The sequence below is a fragment of the Polypterus senegalus genome, chromosome 16 (genome assembly GCF_016835505.1).
Source record: "Polypterus senegalus isolate Bchr_013 chromosome 16, ASM1683550v1, whole genome shotgun sequence".
NCBI classification, from domain to species: Eukaryota; Metazoa; Chordata; class Cladistia; order Polypteriformes; family Polypteridae; genus Polypterus; species Polypterus senegalus.
In genome coordinates this window covers 1,575,316-1,594,180 of record NC_053169.1, presented here as the reverse complement: position 1 = coordinate 1,594,180, position 18,865 = coordinate 1,575,316, and the positions used below count along the sequence as shown (strand labels likewise).

General features: G+C 38.8%; 1 protein-coding gene across 2 annotated transcripts in view; it reads right to left on the bottom strand.

Annotated features, from left to right (window-relative positions):
* Positions 1 to 18,865, bottom strand: part of zbtb10 (zinc finger and BTB domain containing 10) — a 75,048-nt gene that overhangs the window by 22,909 nt on the left and 33,274 nt on the right. The window contains exons 2-3 of one of the 2 annotated variants that reach the window (XM_039739033.1): positions 12,925 to 13,834; positions 1,369 to 1,434 (exon numbers count right to left, since the gene is read on the bottom strand). In XM_039739033.1, the coding sequence (XP_039594967.1) occupies positions 1,369 to 1,434; positions 12,925 to 13,834 (976 nt within the window). The remainder of the gene's footprint in view (positions 1 to 1,368; positions 1,435 to 12,924; positions 13,835 to 18,865) is intronic. The other variant, XM_039739034.1, reaches the window with a different exon arrangement.

Sequence of the window (18,865 nt, the reverse complement as noted above, 5' to 3'; positions counted from 1 at the left end):
CGCTGTTCTAACAGAAAGGCTCAGACTGAATGTCCTTATCATCATCAATCCAGCACATCGGTGCACTGGCTGTGCAGTGTGGCAGAAGCAGTTCTACCGGTTTTTGTATGGGAAATTCAAAGCCTACTAGCTTCCAAAAGTATTAGATTACCCTTCCACTATTTAAAAATGAACCACAACATTCTGTTATACAAGTTGAAACTAACAAAAGTAACTGCCAATTGTCATTCTTTAGTTCATGGGGCAGACCCTTTCCTTTCAATTTGGGACTCTGTTCAATAAACTGTTTGGCATCACAGAGAGGATTCATCTCCTTCATTACTACCTCCAGCGGGTCCAGAAGGCATCACGTAACGAAGAGGCGACCTTTTTAATAAACTTGTTGATTCAGTGGGCCTCTCGATATATATATATATATATATTTTTTTTTTAAAAAGCATATAAGCTCATAAACATCATGAACTTTTATAATCCAATTTGCAGAGGCAGAAGTGTAAATAATATTTTAAAAGCTTTAGTAATTTGTTGCAGCAGCACAATCAATCATAAACAGCCTCCAAAGAGTGGCTCCATATATAATAATTCAGGGCTCCAGGAAGCAAAGACTTGTCTGTAAACCGAACCTTCAAATGCTAGCAACTCCTTCGTAAGGCACACGTAATACAAGTGCACTAATCAATAAATGGCCAGATTACTTCAGTCAGGTTTGTGGAGGAGAACTGGACGCTCCAGAGGACAAGAGCACTAAGAGAATATATAATTCTAAGAAAAAAAACAGAACCAGACTCTAGAATCAAATGAGCACCACCGGCAGGGTAACGGTGCAACCTTTCAATTGATTTATTACATTGATTCACTGCCCCTTATTTTATAAATACACAAATTAGAGCAACTGTTAGAAGGTGGAATCAACCAGGGGCTGCTAATCTCCACCACACTCATACTAGACATGGGACAACCATGGACTGCTATGCATTTTTGTTTTAAATGATGCCAGAGGAAATTTGAGAAAAGCCAACAAAGCTTACTGGATGCCTTCATGTTCCATAAAGAATGAGCAATCAAGGTTAAGACCTAGGCCATGAATACCCACTACTGCTGTGGCAAAAGTAATAGGAGAAAAAAAAGGGAGGTTTATTGGGGAAATTGGACTCTCAATACCATTCTCAAAAAGAAGGCACTGCTACAAGAACTTCTAATTGCACAGATCATCTTTTATTTTATATCCTTGTGAGAGAAAACTGGAAAAACTGTTCAATAAATTTAGTTAAATGAAGAAGTGTGGTTTATCAAAGCTTCTTGAATTAGTATTCTCGCTCCAAGAAGTACAAGTTTTCTATCAACATAATAAATGTTGAAATTTCTCACCATTTTCCCATGGTTCCCTAGGTTGTGTTTCTTGCAACAAGCTGTACTGGATCTGGTTTGCTAACTCTGTAAGGACAAAACCATTAAAGGTTACTAAAAAATAAAAAGACAAGAACTTAACATTAACTTTAACTGTTTACTACTGATCCAAAATAGATTAGATTCGTAGATTCAAAATAACAAATAAACAAAACAATTCACAGGCTGCGGTGTAACAAGAGCGTGTTTTTTTTCCTTGCAGGAAAATGGTTACTTACAACTTTCTTATCAAATGAATTCTAAATCTACCACAACTTGATTGTGGGGGTCTACAGAGAATTCCTTGAACTACCAGTAGTAGGATTCATGGGACCTTCTATACACAAAGGAGAAAAAAAAAACATCCAATCAAGTTAGTTTGCCAGGGGTGGGCTCCAATCAACTTCTCGATGCATCTCAAGGGGAATTAAAGCAAACAGGAGGCACCCAAGCACAATTTGGAATCTCACAGCAAAAGGGGCGGAATACTTCTAAGAATGAGAGATACTTGCAAGCCTACCTGAAGACATGCGTTCACTTTGTCAGGATGGGTTATTGGATGTAGACTGAAGAGCAAAAATTGCACATTTTCCTATTTAAAATTAAATCTACAATATAATAAGTGTCTGAATACTTGGGAGTCCACACACACAAAAACTTCCCACAGCCGCCTGAACCTTCATTGACGTGTTTTATTTTCAAAGCCAGTCCATGGGTGTCGTGATTCCTGATATTGCACACTCATGCTAAGTAATGCCCATGTTTGATTTGTTTTAAAACATTTGGTGGAGGCAAAAGCTATAATTTCAAATACAGTCACACTAATATGGGCTCCACAAAAGTAATCAAAGTACTAGATAAGTTCCCCGTCAAGAAGAAGTCAAACATTCTCTCCCTATTTCTGATGGGTTCCACACTTCTGGCTTCCAAAGGAATAAGGTAGTGGCAAAGAGCAAGAAAGGCCCTGGCGCCACACTGGCAAAATAAACAGGGCTTCTATGATGCTTTGTTGCATTAACACTAAGTATTTTTTTAAATTGGGGTTGTGCCAACAGACTCAAAGTTTAAACACATTGCGCCATTGCTGCATTTAGGGCTGCTGGGTTAGATGCCAGCATTCCAGGACACTGACTGGATTAAGCAAGTCTGAAAATGTTGTTACAAATATATAAAATGAAATTATGATCATCTGATGAATCATGGAGCTAGGAACTGAGAACCACAGCTGGACTTCCTTGTGTTCGGAGTTTAAACTAAAACTTTATTTACTACTGGGGGGCTTTGCCCCTGCTTGCTTTGCATGCCAATCCCCGAAGCAAGAGCTTCGCTCACCAGCCGCTTTGCGTCTCTGCCACTCGCGTTGTTGAAGAGGGGGGCTGAACACACCCCAAGGAGACGTGGTCTATCCTCTGAAACCCCCTCTTACATGGCGATACAAGGGGAAACAAGTATTCTATTTTATTTTATTTTTTTTATTACCTCCTCCTTGCTCGATCAGCTGCTGGATTGCCGCTGTGTGATCTGCATCTTGCGCGGCACTTCAAACATTTACTCTGTCTTTTATTTCCGACACCGGGCGTGGTTAAATCTGTTGGCATAAAGTCTCGTCTCGCAGGATGAGAGTTCTTGATATTCTGAACGGAATAAAAATCTGAAAACCTAACATCACATTAAAGTTCGATAATTTCAGAAAAGAATGATACCAAACATATACACGCAGGTTTTAAAATAATCCAGATTTAGAGTATGACAAAAAATGACATACAATCGTTGCCTTTTTAGGGAGAGGGAGATATAGAGATAGAGATCCATGTCCCTCCGGAGGACAACAAGGTATCACCTAGAATCTCTGCATGTCTTACTGATATCTCATTTCTGATGAAGGACCACCATATCTACCTATTTACAGGTCAACCCCTCAAAATCAAAGCTTCTTGTGATCCCGGTCAGCCAGACCGCCTGTTCAACACCCCCCCCATCTCTGTACAGCTTGGGTCACGGTCATTAACACCCACCAAGTCAGTACACACACTTGGAATGGTGATCGATGAGCAGCTCTCTTTTTCTGCGCACATTTCTACTGTTTTTCGTTCATGCAGGTTGACGCCGTACAACATATCCGCGATATCACACCTTATTTGATGAAATATGCAGCACAACTTCTGGTCTTGTCGCGTCTGGACTAATGCAACTCATTTCTGGCAGGATTACCCGCATGTGCTATCAAGCTGCTGCAGATGGTCCAAAATGGTATACACCTGCTTGCCTGCTAAGGTCTGCTAGTGAACATTACTGTGTAGGGAAGCAACCTCTCTTTGGTATCAAGTCTCAATTCAGACTCTTTTCCTAGTTGCTGGAATTAGCTGCCCACTTCCATCCGTACTGCTGACTCCCTCAATGTATTAATAAAGCAATTGAAAAACCTCTCTTTCTGTGAATATCTGTCTAATTGATTGCGGAAATAACACTGCTCCATGATCTTTCATACTCTTGGTTGATCTGCTATTACTTTAAGTTTAATTGCTTTACTGCTTTTTAACCTATCTTTACAAATGTATTAGTTGTTCCATCTTTTCACTTGTGGCAATCAACTTTTGTTACCTGTCCTACTATACGAGCTGAACAAACAGGCTCTGGCCTAATGTCACTCAGTTATGTTCACCTCTTTTGTAAGTCGCTTTGGATAAAAGCGTCTGCCAAGCAAATAAATGTAAATAATTGCCTTGCTGTATTACAAGGCCCAATACAGACTTTAATTATAAGACTATAAGATAATAACTTTCCATCTTGAAGCAAAATGGACACCTTTGACAAAAAGCAGCATAAGTGAAGCTCTGACTTAACATTAAAAAAATAAATAAAGAATGACGTGTGTATGTAACACTGAGCTAAAATACAAAAGCAGTACATTATGCATTGTCACATACAAGATAAGCTTGGCAAGTATCAAGAGTACAAAACTCTAACCATAAGACCATTCATGTCAGGCAGGGTGGTCTTTCGGCCTGGAAACCCTACAGATTCCCCAAGCTTAACTGAAGTCCACCCCCATATTCCATCCTGCCTGGCCAACCAACCTTATATTTAGAGATTTGGTGACATTAAATATGGATTTTCTCTATATTCTAATAAAAAAAATCTTGGGAAGAGAGACGAGACGTGACGTGACTTTTTCTAGAGAGAAATCTTCACATTCTACGAAATGAGACTTTGTGCCAAGAGATTTAACCAGGCCAGAGGCAGGAAATAAAAGAAAGAGTAGATGACAAAGTAGAACTTCGTAAAGAATTCAAAAACATTGGTGCGATACACATGAAGAGCAGGTTAGAGATTATGGAAGTACGAAAATTCAAAAGTTAAAAAAAAAAAAAAAAAAAGATAGTAGAGATTGCATTAGCACAAACAAATGGAAATTATTACTCGGTGAAATAACAGAACAGCGAAAAGAGATTGAATATATTGTTTGGATTTAAACTTTAAGTCAAAAACTTGCAGATTGTCCAATTCGTTTTGTCATCAGGGAAAAGTAGAGTTATTTCCCAAAGAAGAGACGTATCTGCGAAAATTAAAAGATTTATTGTTTGGTGAAAATGAAATCCACATACGCGGTCACGCTTGGGTCACAGAGATGCACAGATACAGAGGAGATTTCAGAGACAAACGTTATTCAAACACTTCAAACAGAAGTCTCTTTCAGGAGTGAATCGAGCTCCGTGTGTAGTCGGAGGGGAATAGAAAATCTTCCTCTTCATAGGGGCGCGTCTCGGGAGCGGGACCCCCAACAGAAGCAAAGGATGTCTGGGGGAGAAGAGAGACAAAGCAGTGAGACAAAAGGACAGCTGCTGTACAGGCTTTTAAATGTTCAAAGTTCTGTGCGAGATGCGGATCATGCAGCACGGCAGCAGCAATCCAGCAGCTGATCGAGCAAAGAGGAGGTTAAAAAAAAAAAAAATAACCCACTATGTTTCCCATTGTGTCACCATTTAAGAGGGGGTTTGGGAGGAGCGACCGCATCTCCTTGGGTTGCATTCAGCCCAACTCTTCACAACGCGAGCAGCAGAGACGCGAATTGGCTGGCACATAGAGCAGGCTTGTTGGCTTTTTAAATTATCTTATGCAAGTGGTTGAATTTTTTTGTATATGATTTATGCATATCTCATTCTCATCTAAATTCATTCTTCTCTACATGTAATTACTTCTTTGATATCTCAGCTACATTGTTTGTATAAAAATGTGCCATAGAAATAAAATGTTTTTGTGGAGACTTCTCTGCACTAGCAAGTAGGGACAGCAAATGTGCAGGCAGCATCCTTCTTTTATATTGGGATCCAATTTCTCTTTGAGGCTCATGTAATTATAAACAGCAGCCAAGTAATAAAACCATCTTGCAGAATGATATACCAGAATTATATTATTTTGAAATGTAATGTAATGTTGTAATGTAAGTATAAATGAAGTTGTGCTGTTGAATTTAAATAAAACACATGGGGAGGGAAGCATACAAACAAAAACACACACTAATGACAGAGATGTCACCACTAATGGATGATTCATACAAATTAGTCTGCTATCTCAACTTCTTAATCTTTGTCATGCTGAGACCCGCTCGTTTCTTCTTAAGGCTCTCTCACATTACAAAGCTTTTCCAGCAATTTTCAGTTGTAGACTTCTTTTATCATCATTAGTATTTAGTTAGCAGATGCCTTCATCCAAGGCGACTTACAAATACTAGAATGATTTAAAAGATGTAAGCATTAAAAGCAACAGAGGACAAGACATAAAACTAAGAAAGAGGGAGTAGTACCACCACTATATAAATTATAACTGCAGCTTGACCAAGACTAAAACCAATGCAACAGCAGTGATACTACAGATGAGAAACTAAGCAGTTGCCGAAATTCTGACGAAACTGTACATTTTTCAAAAAATGCACAAACAAAATTGGGTGCAGCTTGAATATCCAAATGGAAAAAAATACTTCTACAACTTTGAAGCAAGAATGGAGAAATATTCTCTCCTCACCTCATGTGACCCCGGCAATCATGTAGTCTGACATACCCCACAACTCCGTTCAGCCACTCTGTAATACGCCTGGATAAAAATGAATCAGGTTTGATTTTGTCTGAAGTCAGCGGGGTGGGCTCTGTGTGTATGCATGCAAGAGCTCAGCCAGGATGGCGATGCATAGAATGTGGCTACAAGGATGAGGGAACGGGGGCGTCAGACATTTGTAAACTTATTTTGTATTTAACGGACAGACAACATACTAGAAAAAAAGAAAAAGGACCAAAATTGCAGCTGACCTCGCCTGTCAAGAAGAAAAAAAAAGGGGTTGCAAACTTGCAGAACTTTGGAAAGACACGTCACTTTCATCCCCCGTGAGTTCTGGTCGTGTAAGTTGACATCGTCAGGTGACAAGATCAACAATTGCACTCGTCAAGGCTATCAAATATCTTGCACGTTCTTATGGTGGGGATATCAAATGAGAAGAGACTTCTCATCCTATCAAGGTGGTTTAGCTAAGCCATCCCAGTATCTTATTCAGATAAATCTTAAAGGCCGTGAAGGTTTCTGCTTCAACTACAGGTCTTGGTAGTTTGAAGCCAGGAAATGCTTCTTTACACAAGAGATGTGGGATTCTCAAACAGTCTTTAATGTACACCCCTTAACTTCTAAGGGTGTCCACAAGTACACGACTCACTGTAGAAGTCATGTAAATTCAGAAGGCAAAAAAAGACAGAAAAAGTAGGACTATTTATCAAATCAGTTTTTAAATCAGTGATTAAAGTGCATTTTGCTTAAAAAAAAAAAATTCCACTAATCTAATACTGGAATTTCTCAAATTTAATATAAAATGTTTGGAAGTACTGTAGTGTGCTTTACATTGTGGTTTACTTTTATGATGGATGTTGGAGGTTTGGCTAGAAACACACAACTCTATACAAGGGAAAAAATGCTATTTAGACTATGGTTAATTAAAGAGGAACCTGTTCTATATGAAATAAAAATTGCTAATATGCCAAATTTTACAATGCATTAAGCCAGTTCAAAAAGAAAAACACGAAGTAAAACAAAATAATATAATCAGGCATTCAGCTGTAAAAAAGTGGACACTTTATGTGATTAGATGCAGCTACCTTAGGCTCATTCAGTCTGACATAACTGGTGTGAACGCTCTGGAACAGAAGCGATATGTTCATTTCTTCTGGACTGTCACAACTGCCCCAATATTTCTCACGGCACGAAGACAAAACTGACATTCTCTCCTGTCATTTCAAGATGTGAAAAACTCATTAGGATTTGAAAAGCCAAGACAAACGTTATCTCCTAAAAACCGCTTACACGGAAAAAGGTAAAAACCATAAACTAATACCACATGGATCAGTAACCATAAAACTGGAAGAGCAGGTTTGGACACAAAGTGGAAGATTTGTAAATAGATACAGTACATTACTTTTGAATTTATGGATGGCAAACTGCATAACTGTATAAAGCAGTAGGGATTAGATGAAAATGTTTTTTTAAACATTGATTTGTTTATGGCCTGTGCCATCAGCGAGTTAAACGAAATGTCACCTTTCCCCATTAAAATGTAGTTATGGTCAATTGGGTTTCCCCATAACCAGCATTTTTATTGGTGAAAAGGGTTGTGCCTTTGGAAGAATATTCCACTAGGGTTATGTGGTATTCCAGTACTGGAAATCCATTTATTAAGAGAAAAAGTTTTTGAAATTGAAAATTCCTTTATCATCACTATGTAACTTATTTAAACTGTTGCTTATTCTTAAAATACTAGCAAAATACCCGTGCTTCGCAGCGGAGAAGTAGTGTGTTAAAGAAGTTATGAAAAAGAAAAGGAAACATTTTAATAATAACGTAACACGATTGTCAGAGTAATTGTTTTGTCACTGTTATGAGCGTTGCTGTCATCAAGGATGATTTGTTCAATCAGGTTCGCATTTGGAGGAGGTGTTGTGTTCAAGTTATATTCTGTGATTGTCAAACGTTGTAAAGATACCAGGTTTCATTCATCGAAGTGATCACTACCCAAATCGGTACTCATGAATCTAAGATGTTTAACAGGCATTCCCGGTATTAAGTTGTGGATTTGCCTGCGAATATTTAGCGGCAGATTGTCTATGAACGTAATTTAAACTTAAGCTTTACACCTTGCTTTCCTATGGATGTGTACAAAGGCTTGTTCAGCGTCAGAGGGTTGTTCCTCTCTTACTGCATCAATAAGCCGCTCGTCTTCCTCTTTATCCGAGACTTCACACACTGTATGCACGGGTTTACCTTTCCCAGTCCTGCAAAGTCAGTTCATGTGAGCCGCTCGGAGTACATGCATTGAAGGTTCTCAGCTGTGCTTGTGCTATCTCGTGCAATCTTGCGATGTCCACCTGCTTTATTTAATGTTAGCTCAGACCCGGCAATGCGTCTTCTCATTAAACTTGTATCTCGCAAATATCGTATTCGTCGTTGGCATGACAAACGGCAGCGGGTCTATGAACTTCATTTAAACTTGAGGTTTACACTGTGCTTTGTTTCCGCAGTAGCTGCACTTATGAATATGCTTGTATGCGTCACTCGCTTCATATTCTTTTGCTGCCTTCTCAATTGTGTAATGCGTTTTTTGTTCAGCGCTCTTTGGAGCTCTTCCTTGTTCTCTGCGTAATGCGTTCACAGTCAGTTCACGTGAGCCGCTCGGAGTACATGCATCGAAGATTCTCAGCTGTGCTTGTGGCATCTCGTGCGATCTTGCGATGTCGATGGCTTTATTTAATGTTAGCTAAGACCCGGCACTTAAAAGTTTCTCTCGCACTTTCGGTGAGTTTGTGTCAAACACTAGTCTATCCCTGACCATCTCATCTTCGTTTGCATAAGCACAGTCCTTCACTATTTAGCGGCAGTGTTTCTATTGGATTGTTGCCGGCAGACGGCCTTATGTGGGCAGGCACTCAATTACGTGGGAGGCGTGACGATGAGGGACGCAACTCCGCCCTCACAAGGCGACCGAGCTGCAGGCTATGGCAGAATATAAGTACATAAGTAGGTTCCAGTTATGACCATTACGCGTAGAATTTTTTACTTTTGTAAGTAAGCTGTAAGGAATGAGCCTGCCAAATTTCAGCCTTCCACCCACACGGGAAGTTGGAGAATTAGTGATGAGCGAGTCAGTCAGTGAGGGCTTTGCCTTTTATTAGTATAGATAAAGTTCAATGTTTTCATTAACCAGTTGACCAGACTGCACTCATATCTGTGGGAAGCTCTGAATTTCATGTAAGCATTTGTCCACAAAAGTGAAAAAAGTATCAATGCCATCCACCATAAATGGCACATCAGAATTTCTGACAACACTTTACATTAAGTGTCCATAACTACACTGTAACTACTATGTAATTACCTGTATAAGTACAGTGTAACTATGAGTTATTACTCCATACTTCCTGTGTAATACAAAGTAACGCTATAGTTAATTACTCAGTTGTCATTGCTATTCCAAAGTCTACATAATTACAATGTAATAATTTATCACTGATCCAAAAACAAGTGTACTTACATAGCTCCGATGTATCTGTACTTTCAAAATGTAATTAAAACATCAGGGTATGTAATTACAACTAGGTAACAGATGTTCCATGGTCAGGGCAATTTTAATGGAGAATTGCAGTGATAACTTCATAGGTTTTCGATGAGATTTCAAGATCTGTTTAAAATGGTGAAAACACCTTTGCAAAATGGATAATACTTTTGCCTCGCAGATTCATTATCCTGAGATGTGTGTAAAATTTGTACATTTTACCCATGTATCCCTATGTCTTCTTCATGGGTTTTACTGCCACATCCCAAGGACATGTAGGTTGGGTTACATGGCCATGTGTGCGAGAGTAGATAGATGGATACCAAGGGGAAATTCACAGAGTATGACTGCTGGTAGGTTTGTCAGTGGGACCTGCAATTGGATGGCTCCCCATCCTGGGCCGTTTCCTGCCTTGTGCCTGGTGATGCTTGGAATGGCTCTGTGGCCCTGTGTACCTTGATTGAATGATGCAAGTTTGGCAGTGTTACGTTAGAGATGGGTATAATAATAGCCCACAAAAATTCAACAATAGTGTAACACAAGTACAAGAATGTGACAAACGCTTGTTTAAGCAAAACATGTCAAGGAGGTGCCCCTCTAGATTTTGGGGAACAAGCGTTAACCATTTTGCAAAGGTGTTTTCACCATTTAAAAAAAGATCTTGAAATATAATCAAAAACCTATGCAGTCATCACGGAAATTCTCCATTAAAATTGCCCAGACCATGGAACATCTGTTACATAGTTGTAGTTACATACCCTAATGTTTTAATTACATTTTGAAAGTACAGATACATTGTAACTATGTAAGTACACTTGTTTTTGGATCAGTGATAAATTGTTACATTGTAATTATATTAACTGTGAAACAACAAGGACAACTGAGTAATTCATTACACAGTATTACACAGTAAGCACGGAGTAATAACTCAAAGTTGCACTGTACTTACACTTTAACTGCTATGTAATTACCTGTATAATTATGGACACTTAATGTAAAGTCTCACCAAATTTCTCCTGCCTCCACACATTCATTTCAACACATGCAAAGGGGGGCACAAACATCTACCCTCAAATCATCAACAGTAAAATGCGCCTCATTTACTGGGAAACCTCAGTCTGTTCTGAGGACTTATCTTTGCTGTTCAGTGACCTGCAAAAATGATAAGCACCATCTGATGGGTTTAACTGCCAAATACAAAGGGTACATTACAACCGGCTGCTGCTACAATCCTGAGATACTCGCTCTTTAAGCAAAGGATTATCAAATAAAAATGTAATTAAGCACAAACACTGCTGTGAAACGTAGTCACTGGCTGATCAAGTCAGCTGTGAAGCCCATAAATAAATGTGTGTGTTGTAGATTTATAAAGAAAAAATAAGAAAAAAAGTTCTTTGTTTAATTGATCAAAATGATATCTAGCAACATTACAGATTTCAATCAACTACTCGATGACAACAAACAGCAGCTTTGGAATGCAGATGATGCACCACCACAGGCATTAAAGCCCACGTGAAATACTGTTAGCAGCAGGCAGCAATGGCATCTTCCATATTAACAGCTTACAGAAAATTCTGCTTAGACTTATACTGATGGCAACATTTTTTTCTTACATGAAACTGGAAAAATGTTTCCTTATAAATATCAAGCAGCAGCACCAAAAGCTTAAAAAAGTAAGAGATTGTGTAATTCAAGTTACACCATGTAACCACGTTTACTGTATTTCCTGGTCTTCTGACATAAATATTCACTATTTCCACTTGTCAAAGCCAAATCCTAATATACAGTATGCTACTGTTAGAAATAAGAAATCCACATTTTCAAATTGCACAAGACAATTGCTAATAATGCCCTTTGTGAAAGTGGCACCATTTCAGCAATATTTACTCTTAATATGGCATCAAACACTGCAGTTAAATGGAGAGTCAGATTAACAAACAATGCTCCGATCAATTGGCTGCCAAGCAAAACCACCCGATTTCCTCCTTAAATGACACAGAGATAAGCAAAATTAACCAATCTCAGTTCTTTTCTTTTCCTAGAACCATTTTTTCAAATCTTTACAGTAATTTAGTTATAGTGCTCCATTACGCAAAGTAATGCGTCATTTTGATGCCGAACTCCCTGTAAACGGGGAGCAGACAAGCAGACTTTAGGAGGGAGTGGAGACGGAAGAAAAGGGAACGAGAGACGACGCCTTGTGAATGAAAAGAGAAAGGGGCATCTTCGGCAGAAGGAGTTCATACATTCGCATTTATTCCTGTAATAAAACCAGACACTCCTTGCCTGGATCTAGACTGTGAAAGGGAGCAATCTTGTGTTTAGTACAGCAGCTCACAATTTTAATAAACAGGTGGCTTAAGAGCAAAATGTGGCCAGTTGACTTGTGAAAGCATGTTAGCCTTGTGCTTTCTTGATAAACATTTTATTAGAATTATGGCAGGTTATGATTTTGTTTTTATGTTTTATTGAATTAAAAAATATTTTAACAAGGTTTTTTATTTTAGTTTTACAGTCAGTGAACCTTAAATTGAAACTCTGTAAGCTTGTTAATAAAAATGAAAAGGTAACACCTGTTATTGGCAGTTTGAATAATTAAAAAAAACACTTCAATAAAAAATATGAAATTTCGGTGTGGCTGGTTATGCAGGAGCATAAAAAAAATGTTTTTCACTAAAACAGCAAAGAAAACAAACGATCAGTGATGGGTATGGGCCCTAAAAACCCTGATCAGAGAATCCCCTGTAAATAACCCATGAAAAACGTAGGAACAGTTGACATATCACACACACGCAAGATTTTCTTTGATGGATGGCAAAACCTAGCTAAAAATATATCTTTCACAAAAATTGAAATTATCAAAATGCTGACAAAAAAAAAAACCCCACAAAAGGATCACATTTAGTTCCCCTGGAAATCATGAAATAATCATTTCTTATTTAACACTATTACTTCACCTGCATTCTCTGAAAAGAACTGTAGGTCATCTTTGGAGTACGATGCAGATGGTTGTACAAGCATGCCTTCCTCAAAACCTTCCTCTGGTTCTGGTGGGATATTATACACAAACCGCCTGGTTGTCTGATTTTTCCTCCTGCCACTGCCAGGCTCTTGCTTAATATTCTTCAGTTGTTGGGTGGCCGTTTCATTCCAGACGAATACTGTCCCATGCCCTTGAGGTTCATTCTCTGTGGACTCTGAAGAGTTGTCATATCCCCATCCAGAATTACTGAGCTGATAATTTTCATTAAGGGATCCTTCTATGTCACTTGGCTCCTCCTTGACATGGGTGCTTGCTTTGATGGACAATTTGGAGAGTATGCTTGTTGCCCAAAAATTGGTAGGTTTCTTTTCTGATCCTTTCGAATCTTTGTTGATTGCTCTCCGTCGGTTATAATCCACTACTACAGAATCAGGAGCTTCAGACTTGGTACTGATATTCAAAGCATCCTTAATGAAAGCGCGGCAAGATTGGACAACTTCAGTCATTTGGAGGTAGCTGGCTACGGACATCACCTCAATGGCATTTTGGCTTGTGAGAAGAAGATTGCCAGAATATAGAAAGTCTAAGATAACCGAAAAGCCCTGAACAGCAGCAACATCTAAGTGGGTGATCGTGGTTTGGTCACAGCTCTCATTTTTTGTTAAGCAATAGAGTGTTTTAAAGAAGCGGCTGCCTGCAACCAGGATGTTTTTGTGAGCTCTAAACACTTGCCCACTGACAACAATGTTAACATCACAAAGAATACCCTTTTTTCTCTGTTCATTCAGTTCCTGAAGTAGTTGGTAGCAATAAGAATTTTCATTTGGCTTGGTTCTGTAATCCTCAAATTCTTCGCCAACTGATTCCCCTGGTCTTTCAGAATCCTAAAGTAAAAAGATAAACACAATAGTTAGAATTTACACACTCAAAGTTAACTCCAAATGTATTGTTAGTCTTTGGGGGTTTTGAGGAACTATACAAGTTCAGAGACTCTAGGTATGTATTATTAAGCATTGGCTGGTATATTAAAAATCAGTTCTCCGCAAGGAGGATAACCAATACTTGAAATGTTTTCATGAAGCCTTTTAGAAAAACTGCAGAATTACTGTTAATGCCTACTCCTTCTGAATAAGGATACAGCACTAACACACCAGCCACAATAGCTTACCAGTGTTGTTCCAGTCAAAAGTGTCCAAAAAGGATGTGCTGAACCACAGCATAGACAAGAGTCTACCTGGTTTTTACTATTTTCAACCAACCTCCACAACCCACCCGATCACAAAAGGGAATGTGAGCAACCACAAGAACGGCGTAAACCAGACTAGGATATGTGTGCGTGTGTTAGAAAAACTGTAATGAGAGTCAAAGTCCACAACTCAGAGTGGACCCAGCTAAAAAATTAAAAACTAAACCATAAGCCTAGCTGAAACTGGGATTGCCAGGAATTGTTGACAGAAACAAATTTGACACCAAAATCCAAGACACTAAAACGGCAGATAATGTCAAGGACTGGAATGCCATGACTTGTTGGACTAGAAGATAAAAATTCAAAAAACTGCAAGGACTAAAGTTGTTAGAGGAGTGAATCCGTAATCTCGGACATTGCAAGGAATTTTGCATGGATCTTTAACTTTAAGAATTTGTGATGCAACTTTCTTAAAAGGCAGCCTCTACTCAACTGTACAAAATGGTGACACACTTGAAATTAATAGTATTCATACTGGTTCATAACTAAATGAATACACAGCACACATGCATTAATGTTTCTTTAAATACCATCCAAAGACTCATAACAGAGCAAGTGCTAGGATAAGTAATTTTAAGTGCAAAACTTCGTCTGAAGCTCAAGATGTTACTGCAAGGTGAAACAACAAATGTTCTGAAGAACTTCAAAATATTCAGTGAATAGAAAGACATCCAAAGAGAATGGGTCACTCATTCATTCCCGAAAAACATCCATATGTAGCTAGGGACAAGAGCTTATCCCCAGTGCATCAAGCATAAGTCAAAGTCCAAGCTATTGCCGAGGACTCTTACTTACACTGGGAAATTTGATTTACCAGTCAACTACACTGGCATACCTTTCGGTGCGAGTCCATGATGTATGAAACAGAAAAATTGTGACGAGAACAGGCCATGCAGTCCAGCAAACTCGCCCATCCTATTTATCTAGATTGTCCAAAATAAAATCAAGTTGAGATTTGAAGGTCCCTAAAAGTCCTACTCCCCATCACACTACTTGGTAATTTATTCCATGTGTTTATGGTTCTTGGGGTGGAAAAAAATACAACATTTGTGCGAAATCTGCCCTGAACAAGTTTCCAACTGTGTCCCTGGGCTCGGGTTGAAGAATTTATATTAAAGAAACAAAATTGAGATCTACAATAATAATCCCTTTCTTAATTTTAAACATCTCACTTAATTCACCTCATAATCTCCACTGGTTTAGGAGAAGATTCAACTCCTTGCGTCTTTTCTTCTAATTCAAACCCTGCAGTCTTAGAATCAGCCTAGTCGCTCGTTTCTGGACTCTCTCTTGTGCTTCTTCTATGCCTTTTGTAATATGAAGCCCAAACATGTACACAGTACTCCAGATGAGGTCTCACTACTGATTAAAGAACTTAAGCATAACCACCCATGACTTATAAATGATGCATTGTGATAAATAACCTAATTTTTAACCGAAATAATAATCGGTCTTCATATTGTTAATGAGGAGCCATTTTATGAATCCCACGGAGTACTTTGTAGTTTCAGACCTCCCATTGTGTATTCAGATCTAACATTTCGACTTCCCTCACATTCTGCTACATTAAATTTCATCTGCTGCAAATCTGCCCAAGCCCCTCTGATAAAATTTAGCTGATTCTTCAATATTTGTCCGTCCACCTAGTTTAGCATCACCTTAAAAGTTAATAAACTTATATATGTGTGTGTGGGTGTTAAAAAGAATTTTGCATCCTCTACAGACTGTGCCCTGAATTCCCACTACGTTTAGTCAGATCACAAACCTCTCACGAGACCTTAGCAGAAGCCTTCTGAAAACCTTGATAAATAATATAATATGCATCTCCAAGATCGCCTGCTTTTTTTGCTTCCTCACCGATTTCCAGCATATTAGTGAAACACAGTTTCCAATTCTTGAGTATTGGTTAATACTCCAGTTCTAGAAATGTTCCAGTAATGACTGACAAGGACTTCCCCAGAAGTGGAGGAAATCAATTTAGATAATCTTTTTTAAAAGGCAAAACTGAAACGCAGTTGCTATGCAACACACACACACACACAAACAATTCAATGAAGCAATAAGTCAATTTGTAAAAAAGGAGGCGTTATGACCAGTCAATGAACAAGAACTCGTGTTAAGCAAAATTTTTTTAAACTATAGATACTATCTACAGTAAAACAAAAGAAAACAGGAGTACACTTTGTTTTAAACCATGTGATGTGGTGCATAATCATGCAGAACATTTTAAAGACTTTAATATCCAAAACATGCCTTGCTATCTACCACAACTTTGCACCTCAAAAACCATTACAGAGGTGACGGAATCAAACTCCTGCGTGTGCATGTTTTATTTTTACTCTTTTCGGTTACAAACCATTTAGTAGTCAGCAGTCTTTGTGCAGGCAGACAACAAACCCATTAAACCTTTATATACAGTAGTACTGCAATACCAAGCTTGTTATGAAAAAGTTGCGAGATGCATCTGCCAGTGTTTAGCAACAAAGTTTGTCTTTAAAAAACACAATTCACCTGATTGTGAATTTAAATTGCTGAACTTTGCCTGGGTTAGTAATTTTAACAGAGTGGATCTATGGAACAGAATTAATTTTCTCAGTTGAACCAAACAAAGAAAATATTGGCTGTCTGTTAGTTTTGCAGGGAATGAGTCCCCTTTTAATAATTTAATCTTGATCAGTTACAGCCCAAGTCAAATACGGTAGGATTGATTTTTATCCATCAATCTACACTCAGTACCCCATAATAAAGTTGAAGTTTGCAATTTTATTAAAAAGCACAATTTGAAATTTCATTCCTATAAGCATTCAGACCCTTTGATGTGGCACTCCACATCGTGGCCAGATACAAAGCTGTGACAGCTAAGAAAAATGAAAAATAAAAAAGATTCCTTGTTTTCTTTTTATTCGTATGACCTTCCCCAATGTTTATAATATATTTTCTAGTGACTTTTGGAGGTGGAGTGGTTGGTGTATATGACCAGATTAATCTAGTGTGCCTTGGTGATTCCACAAGATAAGGATAGACCTGGCAATACTGCAAGAATCTACAATTTGTCTTGCAATCATCTCCCAATAATTATTTTAAATTTATATTCAAAATTAGCTGTCCCCTGAGCCTCTGCCCACGTAGTAATGAAACAGGACAAACTTTAAAAATCAATAAACAAACCGGTATCGCTAGCTAAGCAGAAGGCAAGGTACACCGACTCTAACGGAGGCTGGCAAGGGGGTAAGGAGGGCCCCACCCGGCTCCCCATTCCCCCGGGTCTTGGATTTGCATGGATAAATAACTCCTGCAAGCAAACTATGATGTTTAGAGCAATGAGACAAGTCACAAAATCAACCAGAATGTTCAAGCAAATTACAGAAAACACCAATCTAAATCGAATAAGAAATTCTCTTGTGAAAAGCAGACAGACAGATAAGAGACAGACATTCACTTCGTTCAGTAACCCCCTTCCACCATAGCCCCCACCCGCCAAGCACTGTTGTTAAGACGGGGGCTGAACGCACCCCAAGGAGATGTGGCCACTCCTTTGAAACCCCTCTTTAACGGTGATACAATGGGAAGCAAATAGCAGTTGTTTTTACCTCCTCTTTGCTCGATCAGCTGCTGGTTTGCTGCTCCTCCTGTGTGGCGTGATCTGCATTTTGTGCGGCGCTTCGAACGTTTTAAAGTCACTGCCTTGTCTCTCTCCTCCCTCGGACATCCTCAAACACTATTCGATCTGTTTTCGCTGTTCCATTATTTCACAGAGTATTATTTTCCATTTGTTTGCGCTGATGCGATCTTTTCTTTACGGCTACGCACTGTCATGAAGAGTGGGGGCTGAATGTACCCAAAGGAGACATGGTCGCTCCACCAAAACCCCTCTTTAACGGTGATACAATGGGAAACAAACAACAACAGGTGTTTTTTTTTTGTTTTACCTCCTCTTTGCTCAATGAGCTCCTGGCTTGCTGCTGCTCCCGTGCGGCGTGATCTGCATTTCGTGTGGCGCTTTGAGCACTATTCGATCCCTTTTCGCTGTTCCATTCACCAGGTAATATTTTCTGTTTGTTTGCGCTAATGTGAGCTTTACTCTCATTTTCTTGAAACATTTTAAATTTTCCTACTTCCATTACCTCTAACCTGCTCTGCATGTGTATCACAGGACTTACTTCAAAAGGTTGCAAGTATGATGTGACTTGCTTGTCTCGCATAGTGAAACTGTCTCTGTCTTTGTCATCTCTCTTCAAAAGCTCACGTCTCGTACCAAGTTTTTTTTATGAGAGAGAGAGATTTATTCAGCAGAAATGTAACCCAGTTCCTTGCTAAGCAGGTTTTGATAATTTCTTCTAATTCCTTTCATTCAACACATATTGTTTTATTCAGTATTGAATAACAAAATCTGAAGCGATTATAAAGTCATACATCCTCAGTTCAAGGTGGAGTTATGTGGTATACCAGTACAGAAATTACCAACAGTACAATAACAGCATTTTGGTATTTTTAGTACCGGAAGTAAACGTTAAGGTGTGTGTTTTTTTTTTTAATATAAATACCGCAAAACACCTTCGGCATGCAGTAGACTACACAAAAAACTATGCATCGAAAAACCGGAGACAACCCAAATAATGCCACCCTGTCCCTCCCCAAGACATCAAGGGGGTTCCTTCCTTGCCTCTGC